At 53.5% G+C, this 22,597-nt stretch overlaps 1 protein-coding gene across 5 annotated transcripts; it reads right to left on the reverse strand.

Annotated features, from left to right (window-relative positions):
• Window positions 1-443: 443 nt before the first annotated feature.
• TRAF1 (TNF receptor associated factor 1) lies at window positions 444-22,597 on the reverse strand. Of its 5 annotated transcripts, none has more exons than XM_077769949.1 (9): window positions 22,437-22,597; window positions 20,098-20,364; window positions 19,642-19,998; window positions 17,620-17,704; window positions 8,389-8,454; window positions 7,494-7,904; window positions 5,683-5,860; window positions 3,642-3,790; window positions 444-1,447 (listed from the first exon to the last, which is right to left on the reverse strand). In XM_077769949.1, the coding sequence occupies exons 3-9, from the start codon at window positions 19,779-19,781 to the stop codon at window positions 1,229-1,231; spliced, it is 1,248 nt and encodes a 415-aa protein (XP_077626075.1). In that variant the 5' UTR covers window positions 19,782-19,998; window positions 20,098-20,364; window positions 22,437-22,597; the 3' UTR covers window positions 444-1,228. The 5 variants fall into 5 exon arrangements, with proteins under 5 accessions (XP_077626075.1, XP_077626073.1, XP_077626076.1 ...); XM_077769947.1 differs by lacking the exon at window positions 22,437-22,597 and adding an exon at window positions 21,245-22,305; XM_077769950.1 differs by lacking the exon at window positions 22,437-22,597 and adding an exon at window positions 21,245-22,303 and having other exon boundaries at window positions 19,945-19,998.

Here is a 22,597-nt window from a genome sequence, read left to right on the forward strand (position 1 = left end):
AGGCAGGGCTGCTGACCCATTTCACAGATGACAACACTGGAGGTGTGAGGAGGAAAGCCTGCTGCAGCTTTTGGCAGGCAGAGGATGAGTAAGCTATAGAGGGCTGGTGGGGAGGGGAGTGAGGGCCTGAGCTGGAGCCCCGGGAGGCAACGTGATGTCCCAGGGTCCCTGTGGGACCCCCACGGTGGGAAGATGAGCGTGGGCCACAGCGGGGCTGTGACAGGCAGGCTCTTCTGTGTGGCATCCCCTCGGAGGCTCTCAGAGCTCAGCTGGGCTGGCTTTCTCCAGGAGAGAGAGGAGAAGCCCGGGGACAGGAGGGGACACACCTGGGTGTCATCTGCCAAAGTGGCCGCACCAACCAGGACTCAGCGCCGGTCTTTTCCACCTCAGCGCCGCTAAACCAACTCCCATAGCCACGCGCTTCAGGAAAGCCTCAACAGAAATGTACAAAAATCTCTTTTTTTGGTTTTACACATATTTAAAGGACAACGTCTGCTCGGTGGCTCGAGGCCCCGATCAGTCAAGAAGTAAATACCTTGCTTAGTTCAGTGACGTGAAATGCAGGGAAGTGCGAAGGTGGCGGGGCGCCAAGGGAAGGAGAGCAGGGCGTCTGTGGCCCCTCCTTCTCCACGTTTCTTCTGGCTGCTCCTGGGACCTGAGCGACCTGCTTGCATCCGGAGGAGGTGAAGGGGGGCCCTGTGGGTGCGGGCACAGGATGCAGGGTCTGCGCGGCCCCCGCATAGCGAGGAACGGAGCTGCCAGACCCAGTGTGGCTGGTGCTGTGGGGGCCAGCCCGGCCCACCTGGGGGTCCTGAAGGGGAGTCAGGAGGCTGGCGGGCATGAGGTTTCTGGATGTTTCCAGAACCCTCTGCAAGTCCTAGGTCTCTTCTGGGCCAGAGGCTCAGAACTGGAGATGTTCTGGACTGGAAGGAAACTGAAGGTCTTCAATCCAAGCCCAGACTCGATGTCTTCCCCGCCCCGGGGCAGAGATCTTCCCGTCCGTCCGGAGAGCTCGCCTATGCTCACCATCCACGCCCCAGCCCCAGGTCCCGCCACCTAAGCCGATGGCCGGCCGCACTGGGTCCGTCAGTCCCGCTCAGACCCTGCCAGCCCCGCGCAGCATCGTGTCCTGGGATCTGGGGTGCCAAGGGCAGGACTTTAGTCATCTTACTAACCCCCCAGCGGAGCTGGCTGCGGAGTCAGGTGTGGCTGGCCCAGCCTACCCGCGCTAAACGCTGGTCTCCACGATGCACTTGAGGAACATGGTGTCGTCCTTCACGTAGGCATGCCTGGGCGACTGCAGCCTGCTGAGGGGGAAGAAGAGCGGGCAGCCACTGGCCACGTTGGTCTCACTCTGGGGCCGCTGGAATGACGCGGAGCTCAGGTCGGGCCGGAAGGCGTCGATGGCGTGCTCACGGTTGTTCTGGTCGAGAAGCATGAAGGTGACCTGCGCGGCAGGGGACAGGTGGGACGTCAGACCCCGGGCGGCCGCGCCGAGGGACACCTGTACGGCCCCTCTGCCCCTGAGCTCAGGCGGACTAGGAGTCAAAGAAACAGTGTGAGGGCAAGACCCGGGAAACGGAAGCATACGGCTTCTGAGCAGTCTTCAAGGGTTGCCCAGCGAGCAGGGATCAGAGGTCCTATCCAACAGGAAGGGGCAGAATTCAGAGCTATGGTCAATTCTGAGGAGCGGTCTGCGTGCTAAACGTGGTACCAAGCGCCGACAAGGAGGCCGGGACCTCTGGGGCCCCTTCCTGCTCGGAACTGCTTGATCCACCAGCCACGCCTGGAACTTCCTGGGGCGAGGCTGGGGGGCGAGGACACACAGCCCTTCTGCACGGGGCTGTCAGTCCATGCCCTTCGACGTGAATGGAGTTTCTGGGATGCACAGATATGTGGACCCCGAGAAGCCAGGATCTACGTGTGACACACCCCCTTCTCCGGCACACGTCACAGAAAACACCCGTTGCCTACCACAGTGGTTCTCCAAGTGGGCTGCGCTTTATTTATTTTAAAATGTAGATTCATTTATCTGGAGGGGGGTTGCCCAGAGAATCCCAAGCTGGCTCCTCGATGTTAGCACGGAGCCCGGTGAGGGGCTGGAACTCACGAACTGCGAGACCATGACCTGACCCAAAACCAAGAGTGGGACGCTTAACCGACCGAGCCCCCCAGGCGCCGCTGGCCGCACTTCAGAATGCCCTGGGAAAGCTTAAAAAACCCTGATGCTCGGGCCTCACCATTCGCAGGAGTGAGACCCGGCCGTTGGTACTTTAAAACTCTCCCTGAGAGCCATGGGAACCACCGGCCTGGTGACTGACTCATATCCAGACGGCTGTGGCGTCCCCACCCCTGCGCCACCTGTTTTCCCTCCTCTCACTCCACCCTCGCTGAGGTCTGTGTTCTCCACCCCACCCCTTCCTTACCCTGTCGCTCCCGCTCCCTCCTCCCCGCCTCCCTCCAGGTTGCTGTTCACGCTGTTCACCTGCAGGGAAGGCCTAGCCTACCCCCTCCCTCCTATTGTCCTTCTAAAGACTTTTAATAGGCTTTATTTTTTAGAGCAGTTTGTGCAGCAAAAGCGAATGGAAAATGTAAAGATTTCCCACATACCCTCTGCTCCCACACAGCCTCCCTGCACCCAGTCAGCACCCACACCAGAGGGGTACATTTGCTGACGAACCTATAGCGACACATCCTAATCACCCAAAGTCCATGGCTGACCACCGGGTTCACCCCTGGTGCTGTGCGCGCCTCCTCTGGGTTCGGACAAACGTACCATGACAGGTATCCTGAATTATAGTGCGCAGCATAGTTTCACTGCCCTAAAAATACCTGTGCTCTGCCTATTCATCCCTGCCCCCACCCCCACCCCAGGCAACTACTGATACTTTCACTGTTTCCATAGTTTTCCCTTTTCCAGAAGGTCATATAGCTGGAATCACACAGTCTGTAGATACCCTTTCAGACTGGTTTCTTTCACTCAGTGATTTGCATTTAAGGGTCCCCTGTGTCTTTCCATGGCCTGAAGCCTCATGTCTTTTTAGCACGGATAATATTATCCCCTCACCTACCGAAAAACATCTTGGCTACTTCCAAGTTTTGGCAATTATGACCGAAGCTGCTATGAACATCTGTGCGCAGGCTTTCGAAAACAAAAGCTTTCAACTCATCTGGGCAAATACCAAGAAGTGCAGTTTCTGGATCATATGGTAAGAGTATGTTTAGTTTTGTAAGTAACTGCCAAGTTGTCTTCCAGAGCGGCCGTACCGCATTTTGTGTTCCTGCCAGCAACGAATGAGAGCTCTGGCTGTTCCATGTCCTTGCCAACATTTGGTATTGTCAGTCTTTTGGCTTGTGGCCACTCTAAGAGGTACACAGCGGTATCTGCCTCCTTCCCTTGTTTTCTGAAAATGCCGCCAATTCAGGCTAGCCCCCCCACCCCAGCACCTCCTCCAGGAAGTTCTCCTTATTCACACCACCATGTGAATTTCACTTTTGCGTGCCTTCCGGGGGAGCTGGTCCAGGCTTTTTAGTCCCTGGACTCATGATAGCCATGGATACCAGATGTGAACTCTGGCTCTTGTTTTATAAAAGGTGAAATGGAAACGCAGAGGCTTCCCCGCCCCACCCCCTCNCCGTACCTTGTTCCGAAAAGGCCAGGGCAGCAGAGCATCATACTCCCCTCTCATGATCACGATGAAGAGGGACAGGTGGGTCCTCTTCCCTGTCCCATCCCCATTCAGGTAGAGCCGCAGACAGAGTTTGTAGCCGTACTTGGCAGTGTAGAATGCTGAAATGTGGAAGCCAGAGTCAGCACAGAGGTAGCTGGAGGGCGTTGCACCTGCAGATGAGGAATCTGGGATCTGTGGCCAGGCATGGCCAAGGTCAGTGGCTCACAACTAAGCAACCCGGGGCTGGAACCCAGCACTCTTCTCCATTCTAGCGCATCAAGGAGGGCGAGGTTCTCAGGCAGTCAACCAGCCGTCAGAATCACAGACCGCCGGGCCTGGAGTGGGACGCACTAGTGCTGGGCGAGGCCTGAGAATGTGCATCTCCGACGGGGGATGGTGATGCTGTTGGCCCCCACACCACACTTTTGATTTAACCGACCTGTATTTTGCAATGGGGAAACCAAGCCCAGCAAGGGGAAGTGGCTGGCCCTGGTCTCACAGCGTGCCTGGGGCAGAGCCAGAACTAGGGGCCGGGGCTCCTACCTCACAGCACCGACCTCTTTCTGCTGCCCTAGGCCAAGTGGTTGGGGTCTCCTGGAGGCTGGGGGAGACCGAGGCAGCTCACAGCCCTGCCTGCCACCTCGGCGAAGGCCCCCGAGGGATGAGTCGTCATCCCTGGGTGATTATGCAGAGGTGCCCATGGACTTGCTCGGGGGGCAGCTGAAAGGGCCATGCAAGCATGGGTGCCAGCGGCTGTCACCACGAGGGCCCCTCTGGGAGGGGCTGATGGAGGACAGTGTGTGTGTGGGGGGCCAGGCAGAAAGAGGTGGAGGAAGGTCGGGCCGACAGGCTGACTCATCTGTCCCCTTACATTTTGGTAAAACAGGAAGCCAGAGACAGTGCTTGCTTTTTCCCCTTTGGAAAGAAGTGAGGAAAAAAGGCCTGCGTGGAGGAAGCGAGGCCACCCCACGAAGGGGCTGCTCCCGAGGAAAGGGGCCCGGCTTTGGGAGCCAGCCCTGCTCTGCCCTGTGGGGCAAAGGCCAGTGCCTGCCTTCCTCCCAGCCTTGTCGGTGGCGGCGCATCAGAGGAGCTGATGCGCAGGAAAGGTACGAGGCCGGGGCAACTGTGAGAGGTGAAGACTGTAATGGGCAGAGGGGCGCCGGGGTGGCTCGGTCGGTTAAGCGTCCGACTTCGGCTCAGGTCATGATCTCTCGGTTCGTGAGTTCGAGCCCTGTGTTGGGCTCTGTGCTGACAGCTCAGAGCCTGAAGCCTGCTTAGGATTCTGTGTCTCCCTCTCTCTCTGCCCCTCCCCTGCTTGTGCTCCGTTTCTGCCTCTTTCTCAAAAATAAATAAACATTAAAGTTTTTTAAAAAATCCATAATAAGGTCGTAACTTGCAGAAATCCTCCGAATGATCCATCCCCTTACTTAGATGCACGTGTGTTAGGTGTGAGGAAAAGCACATAAGTCTGAGAATTTTGTGCACAACTATACACATCGTTACAGAAACAGATACCAGTTAAGTAAGAGAAACCTCTACTGAGTAACTAGCCAGGCCCAGGAGCCCCAGGAATGAATGAGAAGTGTCCAGATTTTACAAAGCACTCACTCGTGTCCTACCCACAACCTAGAAAAGTATGTTTTACCTAACTCTCCACTGGCCTCAGTTCAGGCACAGGCTCCCTGACAGCAGGGCCCTGGGGCACGCACCTGTGGGAAGCATCCTCGGCACCCCTCTCACGTCCCCGAGCTCTGGCTCAAGCACTCGCTCACACCCCACATCCACATGAAGCAGGTGACAATCTTATTCCTATTTGCAGAATGAGACTGACCTCAGGGAGGCAGAAAGCGTGCCCGGGGTCAAAGAGCCCACGCTCCTTGGCCTGCCTCCTCCACGGTCCCAGTGTGGTCCCCGCATGGCAGTCAGAATTGGCTGCTGTCCCCGCTTGCTTCCTGGGTCCCGGAAAGCCTGCCTCTCCCTGCCGGTCTGTGCCCCCCCAGGGAGCCGGTACCTGGAGAGAAGAGGCTGACGGTCCGGCCACAGGCTGACTCGTGGCAGCGTCTGGTGACATTGGTGATCTTCCAGAGGAAGGTGCCGTCGAAGGAGGCCTCCTCCATGAGGCGGAGGCTCTGCTCCAACTTGCCCAGGGCCTGGTCTTTCTGGGCCAGGGTCTGCTGCAACTCCACCACCTGTGGGGGAAGCCCGTTCAGCCAGGGACACCGGAATGCAGCTTGGGGAAGGGGAGGGGACAGATGTGTTCCAAACATGCCTTCCTGACCATGCCTGCCTCATGCATCTGGCTCTGTTCGCGCTGGAAGTCCTTTGCCTTTCTTCTCCATCGGCCACCTTCTATTTCTCCATCACGAATCTGATTGCACGGCCCTTCCTCTGGGAAGCCTCCAACTAGTGCCCTCGCTCGGCTAGCCTCTCTCGCACCTGTGTTCTACAGAGCCCTACCAACAGTTTTATAGGATACGTCTTTCTGCCCTTCCTACCAGATAGATGGTTCCTCCTAACGGAGGCTGGGCCCATGCTCATTTTCTCTCCGTGTCCAGCCTTGCAAAGTTCCTGGCCTGTGAGGGTAGAGCCAGGAAGGCTGTTGATAAACTGAAGACATGCGCTCACGGAGCCCTCCTTCTACCTGGGGCAAGAGTTACATAAAGAGAGGTTTTACTCCGTCCCTCAACCCAATGTCTTGCTTTTCCGGTGGGTTCCCCGGCTGACGTTTGAAAAAATACAGATTTATTCTTGGGTGTGCTCAGGTAGGGAAGGGAGTATCCTTCTGAGCCCGAGCCCGGTTAGAAGGCTCTCTCAGTGGATTCTGCGTCTTTTTTCTCCCAATCTCTCAGGTTTTGTAAGGTTTCCAATGGCTTCAGATCTTTTCTGTGTGATGTATGGGCGCGAGTGCAAGTACGGAGCTCCTTACTTCTCCGCCATCTTGCCCCTGAAGTCGGGAAGGGAGTATCCTTAAAGGACATCGAATCCCTAATTTTACTGATGGGAAAGCTGGAGTCCTGAGAGCGGAAATGACTTACTCAGACCTACCCAGCAAGTTAATGGTGGAGCTAGAACTAAATCCAGGCCTAACTCAACTTGAGACAGTGATATAGTGTTGCTGGAACAAAAACCTCACCCCGTCACACACACATACACAAATCCCCCCCAAACCAAGACCCAACAATAACAAAAAATGACATTAGCATGGTGGCTGGTTATATCAAGAAAAGTATAAGCTCTGGAAGAAAGGAGGGCAAAGTCCTGCTCAACCAAGAACTATCAGGCGAATTAATTAGACTGAGACAGAGCATATAAGGACAGCATGAAGCAATATGCTCTGATGAAGGTGTGAAGATGCCGGGAGTGTTTAGCTTCAAGAAGGCAAGACTATATCTGAAGGGCTTCCATGGGGACTAGAAGGCAGATTTGTTTTGTGGGCCCTGACGTGGGAGGCCAGGCACAATGCAGGGGAGACACAGAGAGGCTGCTTTTAGTTTAGTATAAGGAAGCACTTTCTCATAGTGAAAAGTGTCTACCAGTGGGAAGAAATGCTTGGGAAGGGACTATCCTGTCACAGCTGTCGTTCAAGCAAAGGAAATGAAGCACACTGGGCGGGGGAGTTTGACCTGAGCTATAATTTGAGACTCGGTGCTCTTCTAGAGGGTCTCGGAACACAGGAGAGATATTTCTGATGGGCAGGGGTGATCGCTCTGCGCAGGGAGGATGCTTAGAAGGCAGGCAGCTGGTCCACAGCTCTAGAGACAAGGGGGGGTCAAGGGGAGGCCCTGAGCCAGCCTGGAAGGTAAGCCCGCCTCCCCTGCTCACCCTCTGTTCCAGGCTCAGGATGTGCTCACGGTCGAGCTGGCTCTGGTGGATGGAGGCTGCTAAAGCCAGGTGGGAAGCCTCCACCTCCTTGTTGAGGACCGCGACGATGTTCTCAAACACACGCAGCTTCTCCTCTAGCTCAGCCAGGAGCTTCTCCTTCATTAAGTGCTGCAGGGCCAGCTCCTCCTGGCCGTCCGAGCAGGGTGCCCGGTAACAGTCGACTTCCAGGTCCCCAGCCACATCCACGGCCGCCTGTAGCTGCAGGTCTGACAGATTCTGCTCCAGGGCCATGGGCCCGGAGCCCAGGCCAGAGCCCAGCTGGGCCTTCCACTGTTTCATGAACGCCAACAGCAGGTTCAGGTGGCTGGTCTGGGAGGCGACCTCATGCTCCTGCATGAGCTTTGGGCTCCCCTGTCAAGAGAGTGGGCTGGTCAGTGAAAACCGAGAAGGTCGAGGAGAACCAGGGACCAGGGGAGAGCCCTGCCACCCAGCGTTGTCGAGGAAGGTCAGATCCATTCACTCAGCACAAGGGAAGATGCTCTGTGCGTCGCAAGAGGGATTTGGATGAGGATCCTGGTATCAGACATGCCCAGGCTGAGCCTTGTGCACCCCAGGCTCTAGAGCAAGAATTCTGGCCTGCCCTAAAGTGCACTGATCATTCAGGACCACGGAGAGAGGCACGGGGGCTGGGGGAGCATACTTTAGCGACAGTACGGGGGCCCACGTGAGACATTAAGAAGAACTTCCCTGAGTATGGAGATGACTTACTAGTGGCATTAGTTGCTCAGGGAAGTTCATTAATGTAAGGGACACCCAGAGGAGTAGCGTGGTGATGGGGGAAAATCTGGGAGAGGCTGAAGTGGGCACGTCTCCTTTCTCACATCCAGATGCTTACCTTGTAGGAGCAGCCAACACCAGCAAAGGGGCACCCAGCTTCAGCCTCAGCCACCTCGGGGTGATCCTGGAAACAATACCCATGTCATTAGATGTCACATGGGCCCCAGTGGCCACCAGTGCGCCTCTCTGCAAAGCACTGGGATCTGCCAGGCCATAAGCTGGGCTGGCTCACATGACTTGGCACATGCTGTTCCCTCCGTTTGGCTGACTCTCTGCCACCCTTAGAGCATCAGCCCTTCCAGGACTGTCCTTCAAAACAGGATCAAGGCCTCTGCCGCCATGCATGTTCCACTCGGCCCTACAGTCATCATGGGCTCTGTGGTGGGCCTGCTGGTCTGGAGGGCTGTGAGGGCCACAGCTGTGTTCCCAGCATGGAGGACAGCGGTCCACACACTGGGAACATGCTGGGCTGCATGACTGAGCACCTCCCTCCTCCCGAAGCCCGGGGGGGCCTCTGCTCCCACGTGCACCCCTCCTTGGCAATCCATCCTAGACCAATTGAGGCATGTCTGCTCTGCACTGCTGTCCCTCACAGATAATGTGTACCAGAGGGGAGGGACATAGACAGGATTCAGTATTCAACCCGACTTGATAATACTGTTAATCTCCTATGGGTCTGAGGAGTTTACAAAATGCTTTCATGATCACGATTCTGCCCAGGGCCCCTAACAACACTGTGAGGAAGGCAGAATGGGGTTCTTTTGTTCCCATTTTACTGATGAAGAAACTGAGGCTCACAGAGGGGGAGGAGTTTGCCCAGGAAGGAACAGCTAGGGAGCAGCAGCACCACAGAGCTCTTCCCATACAGTATCACCATCTCTTATCAAGAATAAGCCCATGCGAGGCGGAGCCTGGGTGGCTCAGTCAGTTAAGCACCTGACTTCAGCTTAGGTCATGGTCTCATGGTTCATGAGTTAGAGCCCCGCATCAGGCTCTATGCTGACAGCTCAGAGCCGGGAGCCTGCTTCGGATTCTGTGTGTGTGCGTGTGTGTCTCTGTCTGCCCCTCTGCCTTTCAAAAATAAATAAACATTAAAAAAAAAAAAGAATAAACCCATGGGAGATTGGCAGAAAAATTTTTCCAAAACATATTATCTAGAAAGAGCTTGTACCCAGAATAAAGAACTCTTACAATTCAATAACTAAGACAAACAACCTAATAAAATGGGCAAAATAATGAGCAGATACATTGCAAAAGGAGCTGACAAACCTATGAATAGATGTTCAATGTCACTCATCATCCCAGAAATGTGAATTATAATGAAACACCACAGTGAAATACCACGATCTACTCATTAGATGGCCAAAATTAAAAAAGAGGGACAATATCGGTTTTTGGTGAGGATGTGGAGGAATTGGGAGGGCAAAATGGTACACCTAACTTTGGAAAACTTGATGCAAGTATATCATAAAGTTAAATCATACTTAAAAAGCAACTTTCTTTTTTTAAAAAAATTTTTAATGTTTATTTTTGAGAGAGAGGGACAGAGCATGAGTGGGGGAGGAGCAGAGAAAGAGGGAGACACAGAATCTGAAGCAGGCTCTACGCTGTCAGCACAGAGCCCGACACAGAGCTCGAACTCATGAGACGTGAGATCAACATCTGAGCCGAAGTCGGACGCTTAATCAACTGAGCCACTCAGGTGCCCCAAAAAGCAACTTGCTTAGAAACTATGCATATAAAGTTACTGTGCAACCCACACACTGCATTCCTAGGAATTTACTCGAGAGAACCTAAAACAAATGTCCCTGGGTGTATGTGAATGTTCAGAGTAGCTTTATCCATAATGGCCCCAAACTGGAAGCAAGCCAAACATCCATCAAGTGGTGACTGCACACGCAAAGTGTGGTGTATCCATGCGCTGGAATGTTCTCCAGCCATCAGATGGACCAAGCTGCCAATATGTGCAATGACACGGAAGAACCTCAAAAGCATTACGGTAAGTGAAAGAAGTCAAACACTACAAGAAGTCAAACACTACGTACTATGATTCCATCCTTATGAGATTCTAGAAAAAATAAACTCTAGCAACAGAAAGCGGATTCAGTGGCTGCCGGGGGCCCAGCTGGGGAGACTGACGGGCTGGGGGGCACAAGGAAGCTTTTCAGGTGCGGAAACATTCACTCCCTTCGCTGTGATGGTCACACGACTGTATACATTTCTTGGCATTCGTCAAACAGTACACTTGAGTGATTTTTATTACCTATAAATCATATCTTGATTTTCCCAAGAGGTTTGTTGTTGTTTTTTAAGAAGAACATTATGCGGCAGAATGAAGGGAGATTTGGAGAAAAGTGGGGGGAAAGAAGAGGTCTTTTAGGCTGAGCAAATACAAGGCCATGCTAGTTATTATTCTTTAAAAGTAAAATAAACAAGAGCCGTGAGTTTAATGAGTACAGTTGGTTTGGAGCACAGAGCACAGCTCAGCAAAGGGCCACCCTCCCCTTCACCCCCTGCCCTGGGCTTCAAGCACAACTTGTTCCCAACAAGGAATAGAACACAGATGTTTCACTGGGGCGGGGGCGGAGGGCAGCTTTGGCAGAGACCGTGCTGGCTTCATGGGGCGTGTGGTGACGGGGCCTCTCCCAGCAGGTAGCCTTCAACACTTGGGACAGTGGAGGGCCTGAGGCTAGATGTGGACCTGGTTCCTGGGTAAGCTCTTGAGCCCTAAGTTTGAAGTGAGTCATAGAAGGGATAAAGAAGCAAAAGCGATGAAACTAAGGGTGGAATTGCAGCTGTCACCAGCGGGTGGAGGGGCACATGTTCTTCTGGCCCCTGAGCCTTGCCGGTGTGGTCTGTGCAGGATGGAAAGCGCCATCCGGATGTATTAGGATGCGCGGATGGGAGTGGTCTGTGATCGGCCTCCGATGGCTGACAGAGGACGGGCAGGTGGACCCGGGAGGCCTTCAGATGCCTCGGTGGCCTCCAGGCTACCCACAGTCCCACCGCCAGTCAGTCACTCGCTCCTTGGAGCCCACGCGGGTTAGTGGGCTCTGGAGTCAGCCCGAAGGAGTGTAAAGCCCATCTCAGTCACCTCGTTAACCTCTCCCTGCCCTAGGCTCCTCATCTGCAAAATGGGGATAATAATAGTACACCCCCCAACGGCCCCCATGGAGTTGTGAGGATGGCATCGGATAATATTCGGCCGGTATTAGTTACTTATTGCTGCTGTAACAAAATACCACAAACTCAACGGCTTAAAACAACACAAATTTATTCTCTTAACAGTTCTGGAGATCAGAAGCCATAACGTCAAGGTGTCGGCAGGACTGAGTTCCTTCTGGAAGCTTCAAGAGGGGAATCTGTTCCCTTGCTTTTTCCAGCCAGAGGCCACCAGCATCCCTCAGCACACAGTCCCTTCCTCCACCTTCAGAGCTGGCAGCACAACATCTGCCAAGCTCTCTGAATCCTACTCTTTTGAGGACCTTTGCAATCACCCTGGACCCATCTAGGTAATCCAGGGTAACATCTCCATCTCAATTCAATCCTTGATATAATCACATCTCCAAAGTCACTTTTGCCATTGCTATGGATGGTGTGTTCCTCCTCAGCCCTGCCCCCCCCCCCCGAACATGACTGTATATGGAGACAGGGCCTTTAGAGAGGTAGCGAAGTTAAAACCAGGGCATTAGGATTGCCCCGAACCTGAAATGACTGCTGTCCTTATAACAAGAGAAAGTTGGCTGCAAGGGAGGGTGATATGAAGATACTGGGAGAAGACAGCATCTTTTAAGGCTAGAGAGAGAGGCCTCGGGTGAAACCCACCCCATCTTCAGATTCTTGCTTCTAGAACCGTGACAAAATAAATTTCTACTGTTTATGGCAACGTGGTCTGTGGTGTTCCCTGATGGCAGGCTGAGGAGACGAATCCGGCCACGTAAGGTGGCATAGTCCCAGATTCCGGGAGTTAGGATGTGGATGTCTGTGAACACTATTCTGCCTACCATAGTGTTCAATAAACGTTAGCCGTTAGTAGCGGCAGTGGTATTGTCATTCGTCTTTTTATTCCTATGGCTTAAGCACTGCCCTTAGCACAGTTTTTTCCCTTTCTCCCGTTACCGTCACATACGTGCCTCTCACCTACTTCTCACATCTCGAACTCTTGATAACGAATTCTGTAAAACCCTATTTTGCCACTGGATTCCTCGGGGAGTGAGGCACATCCTCGGCGTGTTATCTGTCCTTATACTGCACCAAAGCACTCTTGAGTGTTATCTCGGAGGGTCCCTGCAGTGGTCTCTGAAGGCAGGCAGGGTGCAATCAGCCTCGTCTTCATGCAAGTGGGAAACTGAGTCATGGCTGGCTGAGGTGACACCAGGCTTGAACACTGAGGGGCCGCCTGCATCTGGATCCCCTGTCCCATATTTCTGGGACCCCGCGATGGTTTGCTGCTTTCTGGGCACCTATGTGAGCCCCGCCCCATCGGACCTCACGGCACTGTGAGGAGGAGATTGGGGCTTTGAGGTCCCGCTTGTCATCCAGATGGGGCACGTGAAGCTCAGGGACGGCCAGCGATCGCAGGGCGCGATGCAAGTTCAGGGCAGGGGCGAGGTAGAGGCCAGGGGCCTGGAGTCCATGACCAGTCCCGCCTCTCTACCGGGGAGTCCTCGCCTTCACCAAGGGGTGGCCTCACCTGAAGGCTGGGGACCGAGGGGGCAGGAGAGGGAATCAGGCTGGGGTCACAGAGGAAGAACGAGGCCTCTGTCCCGGCCGAAGCCTGGTACAGGTCTGGTGCCACAAGCGGCCCCTGTATGAGTGGCCTCATCGCCTGCAAACTGCTAAAAATAAAATTCGCAGTGGAATTTTCTCTGAGGAGGAAAGAGAAACAGAAAACAAAACCCCAGCCCTGAGGGAACACTTGTCCTTCTGTCTGGATCCGAGAAGTCTGGGGGCGTGTGGTGTTCCCAGCCACCCTGCTTATCCAGGCCCTTTGTGATGGGGTCAGCGGGGGTGGGCGGCATGCAGAGGCCCCCCCCACTCGGGGGCCTGTGGGCTTCTGAGAATGTGAGCATTTAGAGAGTGCCAGAGCAGAAGAAGGGCCTCTGTGAAGCCACTGCACATAGCGCAGGGCCTGCAGCGGGCCAGGCGCTGACCACACTGCTGCATCAGACACAGAGGCTGGTTCAGGTCTTGCCCTGGAGTCAGCTGAGGGACAGGTACTTTACGATGACAGGGTGGGCTGGGTCAGTCTGCATCCACCTGCCAGTTCCTGCCCTCCTCTGTACCTTAACCGGTTTCCTCTTTGGTATCTTCTGCTCAGCTCACCACCTCCTCCAGGAAGCCCTCCCTGAGTCTCCTAGTAGAAAGCAGTCTTGCCTATTCCTGTTTTTCCACAGCGCTTGGTGGAGTCCAGTGGTTAGGGCTGACTGTGTTATTTAAACCTGCATAAAACACTTGGGGTGATCCACCAAGAGAAGACGCCACCAGCCTAGGTTTGCCCCCACCCCTTTGTCATATGACTTTGGTTAAGGCACACCTTCTCACTGAGCCTCAATATATTACCTAAAATCTAGGGAAAATAGGGCTATTACCACCACCCATGACTCAGGATGTCATGGGGTCGACAAGGTTACAGACGCTATGGTCAAGTTCAGAAGTGTAAGGGTGCGGGGGTTCATTTCCGGGCATCATGCATCAAGAGACACTGAGGGATGGGAGAAACAGTCACCCCAAATGCATAGACACTGGGGACAGACTCAAGAGGGACATGGTCAGTGTCTTCTCACAGATGCAAGCTTGCTTTGGGGGACAGAAGGCTGAGTGACTGGCCTTTCGTGGCCCCAAGGGAAACAGACTTCAGCTCAGTACAAAGAGGAACACGATGCAAGAGTCCCAGCCCCCCTTGGTAGAAGTGATTGTTTCATGAGGTAACAAGCCCCCGGCTTATCGTAAAGCCACCGGCGTCAGGTGCCAGCTTGCTTTTGGCCTTCCTGAGCGGTCTCCGAGGGAGGAGAGTGAGAGACGCCCTCGTATTCACAGTGTCGCAGGCAGACAGAATTGAACATGATTTTCCAGCCACTGCGTTGTCCCCTATTTCACTTCTATAGGAAGGTCATTCCAGACAAGAATGCAGCCTCTAACTAGGTCAACCGTGATCCTTTAATACCTGCGTCTTACGTTAGCTAATCAGCCCACGGCTGTGAGCATTTCTGGAAGGGATATTAATCTAACGAAGTCAGAAGACAAGGACATGCCGATAAGCAGATGGCATGGAAAGTGATCACAAGGCTGGGCGCCCCTGGGCTGGACTCGGCCCGGCTCTGGCCACCCCGCACCTCATCCACCAGGTTTCCCCGGACGCACAAACTTCAGAACGACCACACATGTGAAGTGCTGACTTCTAATCAGCTGCTTTGGTCAAAAGTCCCCCAAAGTTCCCATCAGGGGCAGGAGTCAGAGGAGCCGCTTTCCAGCGTGTGGCTTTGTGCAGGTGTGAGACTACTGGCTCGTGCTGGCCCCTGGCTTTGCGCCGGGGGTGCGGTGCCGACCACCTCGGGCGGGGAAGCCGGGGTGGGGATGGGGTCTACCGCTGCCTGCACCCAAGAGGCCTTTACCTCCCGTGCAGACAGCACCCACTCCCACCTCGAAGCATGTCAGGTACCTATAATCCCAACATTGGAGTCATTTCACTGGATTGAAGGCGACAAGCTTCAAACTGTGCCCTGTAGGCCTCCAGGAGCCCCCAGAATTCCTCGGAGGCTGGGACAGGAGAAAGAAAGGGGACCACTAAAGTTATGGGGCGCCAGGCTCACCCTTGATCAGAGCACTTGTACTCTCCTCTTCTCTTTCACATTCACAAAGATGAAAAATTAAGCCCCCTGGAGAGATCCAAACTGTCTCTTACCTATATTACCCGAGATTTGTACAATGAATGCGTATTGATTTTGTTAAGAGGCAAACGTGAAACAAATTGGAAACAATCTTCCTGGAGCACTCAAGCAGGGAGGCGCTTCAGAAGGCATGTGGCATATGGCCTCCCCCTGGCAGGTGGAGTGGGGAGGCCCCCAAGGAGCCAGGGGGCTGCTGGGGTCTCAGGGTTAGCTCACTAAGACGTCCAAAGAGGGAGGCCTGCCTCAGTTTATCCAAATAGAGCTTACACCACGTTGCAGGGTGTACAGTTCTGGGAAAATACATCGGGTTCTCACTCTTATTCTATTGAGGGTCTGCGGAGGGGCTGCTGAGGAAAGGGTGGGGGACCCCTCAAAACCAGCTCTGAGTGGGGGAGGGGCAGGAAATTCCTCCAGCTCTCTGAAGGAAGGGGGCCAGAATGGAGAAGGGAGAGGAAGGTGTGAAGACTTGTCTGCCTCTGGCTTCCATAGGTGGGAGGTAATCTGGGCACCACAGGTCCTGGAAAGGCTTCACAGAAGCCAAATTAGCTTCTTTGTTTGACAGATGGAGAAGCAGACGTGGACATTATCTTGGCCGTGCACTGAGCCTACAACCTCCCTAGACACCAGGCTCCCGGTCGCTGGGCCGTGGCTTCCGGACAAGGAGGGAACTTAGGCTGAAAGAAGCCAGGAGCCTCACAGATAGTGTGGGTGGCCAAATGGTGAGACCCTGGTCACCAGGGAGTTTGATGCTAAGACTTCCCAGTGGGTGTCAGGGCCCTACGTGGAAGACCCAGAGGTTGGATTTGGAGCTACGGTTCTTACATCCTGGGACCAATTTTTTTGTTTTTTGTTTTTTGTTTTTTGTTTGTTTTTTAAACCAGAAGATTCACCTAAAGACTGCCACTTTTTTCTTTTATCTTACCAGGTAAACACTTTATCAAAAATCCTATCATCTACTGTCACCATCATTTCATTTGTACAAAGGCACACATACAGGGAGGACGTGATCCTAGGGTAAAGATTGATTCTACAAATGGAAGTGATTCTAGTTTTATGAAAAACCCACTACGATTTCCTTATTCTTATCAGTCTTGTCAGGTACTGGTGCGGCTGGACCAGATCCGGTTGGCACGCGGGAACCTGACCTGGAGGGATGATTGGTGAGGGCTCTTCCAGCTTGGCAGGGCCAGAGATCGAAACTGTGCAGCCTGAGAATGTCTTTTTGGCCCCTCACACTCCCAAAGCTATTTCTTTTTTTTTTTCTTTTTTAAAATGTGTTTTTTTTTTTTAAAGTTTATTTCTAGGAGACAGAGAGAGAGACAGCGTGAGCAGGGGAGGGTCAGAGAGAGAGGGAGTCACAGACTGAAACAGGCTCCAGGCTCTCAGCTGGCAGTCAGCACAGAGCCTGACGCGGGGCTCGAACCCACGAACCGCAAGATCGTGACCTAAGCGAAAGTCGGATGCTTAACCGACTAAGCCACCCAAGCGCCCCTCCAAAGCTATTTATTGTTCCTAGAAGCACAGCAGAGCCTGAGAGATAAGCTGAGAATGACTTCTCCCTGCCCCTGGGGCAAGGGCAGAAAGAACTGTCTGGACCAAGAGGGGATGAACCTCTTTACATAGGGCCAGATAGCAAATATTTAGTGCTTTGAAGTCTCTATTGCCATTACTCACCTCTACTGCCGTAGGGCAAGAGCAGCCATGCACGATACGTAAAGGAGTGAGCTGTGGCTGCATACCAATAAAACTTTATTTATGGACACGGAAGTCTGAATTTCATAAAATTTCCATATGTCACGAAATGCCATTCTTTTGACTTCTTAAAACCATTTGAGGGGCGCCTGGGTGGCTCAGTCGGTTAAGCGTCCGACTTTGGCTCAGGTCATGATCTCGTGGTTCATGGGTTCGAGCCCCACATCAGGCTCTGTGCTGACAGCAAGCTCAGAGCCTGGAGGCTGTTTCAGATTCTGTACCTCCCTCTCTCTTTGACCCTCCTGCGCTTACGCTGTCTCTCTCTCTCTGTCTCAGAAATAAGTAAAACATTAAAAAATTTAAAAAAACAAACCATTTGGATTATAAAAACCATTCTTAGTTTTGAATTGCTCATGGGTCATGCAAAAACAGGTGGCAAGCTGGATTTGGCCCATGGGCTGAGCTTGCAGACCTCTGGTCTGACTGGTGTTCTCACCCTGAATCCATCACAGATCGGCAAGATGTCTTTGGGTAAGCCCCTTTGCCACTGTGAATGTCAGTCTCCCCACTGCTTACAAACTGGTGTAGTCTACACTCCAGACTCCAGACAGTTGCCTGCCACAGACTTTGTGGGCTGCTGCCCGATGGCTTCAACCTCGACAAAAGGAAAAAACGGACAAATACTCTTTCCAGGCCATGCCACGTACCTTCTCCTGAGACAGAAGGCTTCCTGGGCTTCCAGACTGGGGGTCGTCCCCTCTGCATTTCGGACACCTCCGATCCTCGCCGTTCCTGGGGACACATGAACAGACCCCGCTGAGTGAAGCGTTCATGACTTCTTGGCACCCACCTCCATCCTCATCGCTGCAAGAGCCCAGGCCTTGACGTGTGCGGTCCACAACCCCACACCCACCATTCCCACACTTCCAAAGTACTGGGCACCTGGTATCTTCCCGCAGTTTGCAGTGAGCTCAGTTAGCGGCCAAACCTGACCCGGGGTGACGGGAGGCCATAACCACACTTAGCTACCCCACTTAGCGTGAGCACTTCTGTTTCACTGTGGAACTATTAATAATGCCCCTGTCCCCGCTGGAAGAATTACGTAGTAATGCACTCACTTCCTTTTCTAAAATCTGAAAAAGTCCTGAGTTCCAAAATGTATCTGAGCCCAGGGGTTTAGGGAAGGGATTTGTACATGTGTGGTTATATCTACTCTTCTTGACTTCCTCTGTTTGGCTCTGGTCTCTTATTTCCAGTAATTATGGATGACCACAGTCAGTTAGAACATGATAGAACACGAAGGGGCCTCGGTAAATCTGAGGTTCTTACCCAGGAGTGGGTATCAGGCCCTGAATGCAGTGACACATGGACCTACATGCTTTGAGAAAGCTCCCAAGGGGTTCTGACCCACAGTGAGAGCCAATGCTCAGGCCCGTCTTACACGAAGGGAAATGAGGCCTCGGGGATGTATGGCTCGGCCAAGTGCAGACTGATTTGGGAGCTGGGCAGAGCTCTTCAGGCCCCGGGCCTGGGTCTTTCTGACATTCATTGAGCCAAGAAAGCCACTGCAAAAGCCTGAGATGAACCCCACCCCCCGCAAATCAGCTTGAGTGAAAGCAGTCAAGCTTTGCTCCCCACCCTCCCCTCCCACCCCGGCTTTTCCATGGCCACATCCTCTCCCTTCATCACAGCCTCCCCTTCGTCAGAGTACTTGAGCTTCTTGAGCTCGCCTGACTCAGTTTTCCCCTCTTCTTAAGCTGTGAATCCCCAAGTAAAGGTCACGCTGGCGCGTGGCAGTTTGGGAGCACATTGGCCGGGAAACTGCCCTGGGACAAGCTGCCCCAATCTCTCCATTAGGCCTCACTGTCCCCATCTGTACAACAGGGTGATAATGGTATCCACCTTTCCAGGTTCCTCTGAAGATCCAAAGAAACAGTCTTAGCACATAGTAGGTGCCTTAATAGTTGCTTCGAATGGAATGCTGACGATCATCCCGAGTTATTTATATTGTAACAACAAATCCGAGTTATTTATATTGTAACAACAAATATAGACATAGTTTTACATATACATATACATGTATATCATATATGATACATATGTAAAATGTGTATTCTATATACATACACATATCCGTATGCATATGCAGATATACACAGTTTACTATATTACACAGAAATAGACAAATACAGACGTGTATAAACATAGGTGTCTGTGTCCCCTTGAAAAGCACTGCCAGCACCCAGTACAAGGCGGTGGGTGGTATCGCGGAAGGAGATGTATCTTATGGCACTTGGCGTTCGCCACGGGAGCTTGTGCTCACCGTGACAAGAACTTGCTTGCATACTGACTGGGCCTCGTACCAATCCTGGGAGGCAGAAAAGAGCTTTGCAGGCCTTTTACAGATGAAGCAGCTGAGGCTTCGAGGTGTCGGGCGCTTTGCACAGGCCACACAGGCAGAAAGTAGCCCCGCTGGGAACAGAGTCCTCCCCACCCCACCCCCCGGTGGCCGTCTGCAGCCAGGGCTGACAGCTTTCAGAGCCTGCTTCTCCCTCTACCCCTAGTCAGAAGGGCCAGCACCATGGGCTGCATGGAAAAGGTGTGGAATCTGAGGCCCAGGTGGGTGGCCACCTGCCTAAAGCCATCGGTGCTTCTCAGCCTCTCCTCCCGTCACGGATCCCTCCCTGGCACCTTCTCCTCACCCGCCCTTTGCCCCTCCGACCCCTCACCTCACGTTCTCAGAGAGGCAGGCGGCACAGCAGAGGGCCTTGGGCTCTGGTGGGTCCTGGCAGGCAGTGGGGGGCCACCCAAAGGGAAACTCGTTCTCATCAGGGGCCGGGCGGGGGCTGCTGGCGGAGCCAGACGCCATCCCGGGGTCCCAGGCTGGCCAGGGCGGGGACCAGCCCTGTCAAGTCTGCGCAGAGAGAAGTGAGTTCTCTCTGGTGCGCAGGAGTCTGACAACTTTATCTTTTCGCTGGCTTGTGTGGTTCAACGTCACGGCTGAGTCACAGCAGGGATGGGGCAGGAATTACCCTTTGTGGTGCAAAAAATCCCCTGGATGGTGACTGAAGGAGTGTCCAGTCATTCTTTAAAGTGAGAGAGAAAAAGAAAACAAGTCAGAGAGAAAAAAGAACTGCGCCGCGGATTTTCAGGAACTGCAGTCAAGAGTTCCCCCCTCTGAGCACCTTGGGCTGCTTCCTGCGGGCTTCCTCGTCTTCCTCCTCCTCCCTGGGGACTTTGGCGGCACACAGTCACAGCTGGTGACTTGTCTGTGTTCCCTGGCATCCTGAAGCAGCCTAGAATTCTCGGTGGGGGTGCTCACCGCCCCGGTGGAAATCCCCAGATTTCTGGAGGCTGGTCCAAAAGTGCAAGTTCCAGGCGCTTTAGCTCTGTGCTGCCCATTGGGTCTCAGGTAGAGGTCACTTCCTCATAGTGCGTCTCGGTAACCTCATCTATAAAAAAGAAAAAAAAAAAAAAGGAGTTGTTACAGGTTGTCGTCAAGGCCCCTCTGGGTTCGGAGACTGTGGAACCCTGTGGCCAAGCCACCTGAGGCAGCTGGGAGGCTTCTGATGTCCTGGCCCTGCCCGTGGCATTTCTCATCAGTCACAGTGATGACACAGCCCCCTCCCCCACCGCCTTTGAAATTAGGCCTCAGGACCACGAACTGCTCAGGGCCCTCCCCCCGCAGTGCCCCACTCAGGAAGTCACAGGTAGCTACACACTTGGGTCAGGCGCTACCACTTCCCAGCTCTGAGGAGAACAAGGCTCGAAATAAATACTAGGTTGCAGGGAGTTGGGCTCAGTGGCCAAGAGGGACGAGATCCATGGCTGTGTAGGAACTAGGGCTCCGGGCAGGTCTACTGCGTGCTGGGTGACATTTTCCCGCCTACTCCTTACAGCAACCTGCTGAGGATTTAACAGCCACGTAGAGGCACAGAGAAACAAGGTGCCTGGTCCAGAGTCACAGCCCCTGGTAACAGAGCGTTAGCAGCAGGTCTGTGGGACTCCAAGATCTGAGTTCTTTTACCCACATGAGAGAGACAAGAACGAGGCGACTTGGTGGCACTTGTACAGCTGGGATGGAGAGCAGAACCTCCAGCCTGTTTTCTCATCTACCGGATGGAAGAGATGATCTCTCATCTTCCTATCCAAACATCTTCCTGCGCAAACTTCCATAGTGGTTTCAAATCATGGGCTTTGAGGTCTCACAGGTCCGAGTTGGGATCCTAAGTCTTCCATTTACTACCTTTGGGCCCTGGGACGTGGTCTTTAACTTCTCTGAATGTCAGTCCTTGCCTCTGTGAAATGGCATGATAATAGTATCGACCTTACCCATGTGTTGGTGAATGAGGTGAAGGGCGGAAGCCTGGCACGGTGCACGGCCCAAGCGGACGGCTTGGAAGGCTTTGGCATTGAATTCCAGGGGTGGCCACAGCCCTTCCAGCTCCTCAAGATCAGGAAACAGAACTAAGATGGTAAATTACGCTTACATGGCGTTTCCACATCCATCAACTTTACTTGAGCCTCTGAAGTGGGCAAGGTAGGTCTGACCCTAGAAAATTCAACTGCCCCCCTTCCCTGGAACAGTATTGGGGCTCCTGGCAAAGAGGGCATGGCACCCTACCACTGCAGTGTAAATTGGGACCTCTCCCCTAACCAGGGCCAGCTGTGCCCTGGCCCTCTCAGCTAACGACCTTGAGGCCTACCTCAGAGAAAAGACCATCGGAAAGGCACCCCCTCCCTTAACCACATACCCCAGACCTGCAGACTGCCCTGCGTCCCCACCAATTCTCGCTTTCCCTTCCTTTGGCATAGATTGGCACTTATCTCGCTATCCAAGGTCTGGGTCCCTCTGTCCCTAGTCCCTTTTCTCTTCCCTGTCTTCTATGCCTCCCTATCAGCTCTTCCATACGAGCATCAAAATATACGCAAGCTGTTCCAATCATAAAAGTGAAAAATGACCATTAGTGCTGTGTCGAGTACTTTTAACCGCCTCGTCTAATCTTCACATGCTCCCTAAGAGGCACAAGTGTTGTTCATCATTATCATCGTCATTCCCATTTTACAGATCAGCAAATGAGGCACAAACTGGTTGAGTGACTTGCCCAAGGTCTTGTAGATAGTGCATGGGGACTCCTGACCCCAGAGCCTGTGCTTTAACCACACATCCTGCTTTTAAATCCTGCTCTTCACCCTTACCCCAAAGTCCTATCCTGCATCTACACTCGCTCCTCACTTTATCAGAACTTCTGGAAAAGACTGTCTACATAGAGAAATCCTCACTCGAATCTCCAGGAAACACCTCCCCGAGATCCTCAATGTTGGTGTCACCGAACACCCAGGACCTGTCCCTGCTGCTATCCAACTAGCCCTCTGGCCAGCACCTGACGCCACTGTGGGCTCCTCCTGTCAAATTCCCTTCCTTCCCTTGGCTTTCGCACCCCCCCCCATGTACTTCCCCCCTTCCCCACGTATCCGGAAGCTCTTTATCTTCTCCTTGACCCCCTTCTCTTCCGCTGTGAACCTCCACTGGCCCCATCTCCGTGGCTCCACGGCAGGATCCGCTCGGTTGGAGTCTTTGCGCCGCATACACCCAGTTCCCACAACCGTCCACTTGACCTTTGGGTGCCCACTTGACCAGAGCCCTGGGAGGCTCTGTGGGCTGCCCCACAACGGGGTTGGGCG

This window comes from Crocuta crocuta, unplaced genomic scaffold (assembly GCF_008692635.1).
Source record: "Crocuta crocuta isolate KB4526 unplaced genomic scaffold, BGI_CrCroc_1.0 scaffold95, whole genome shotgun sequence".
Lineage (NCBI taxonomy): Eukaryota > Metazoa > Chordata > Mammalia > Carnivora > Hyaenidae > Crocuta > Crocuta crocuta.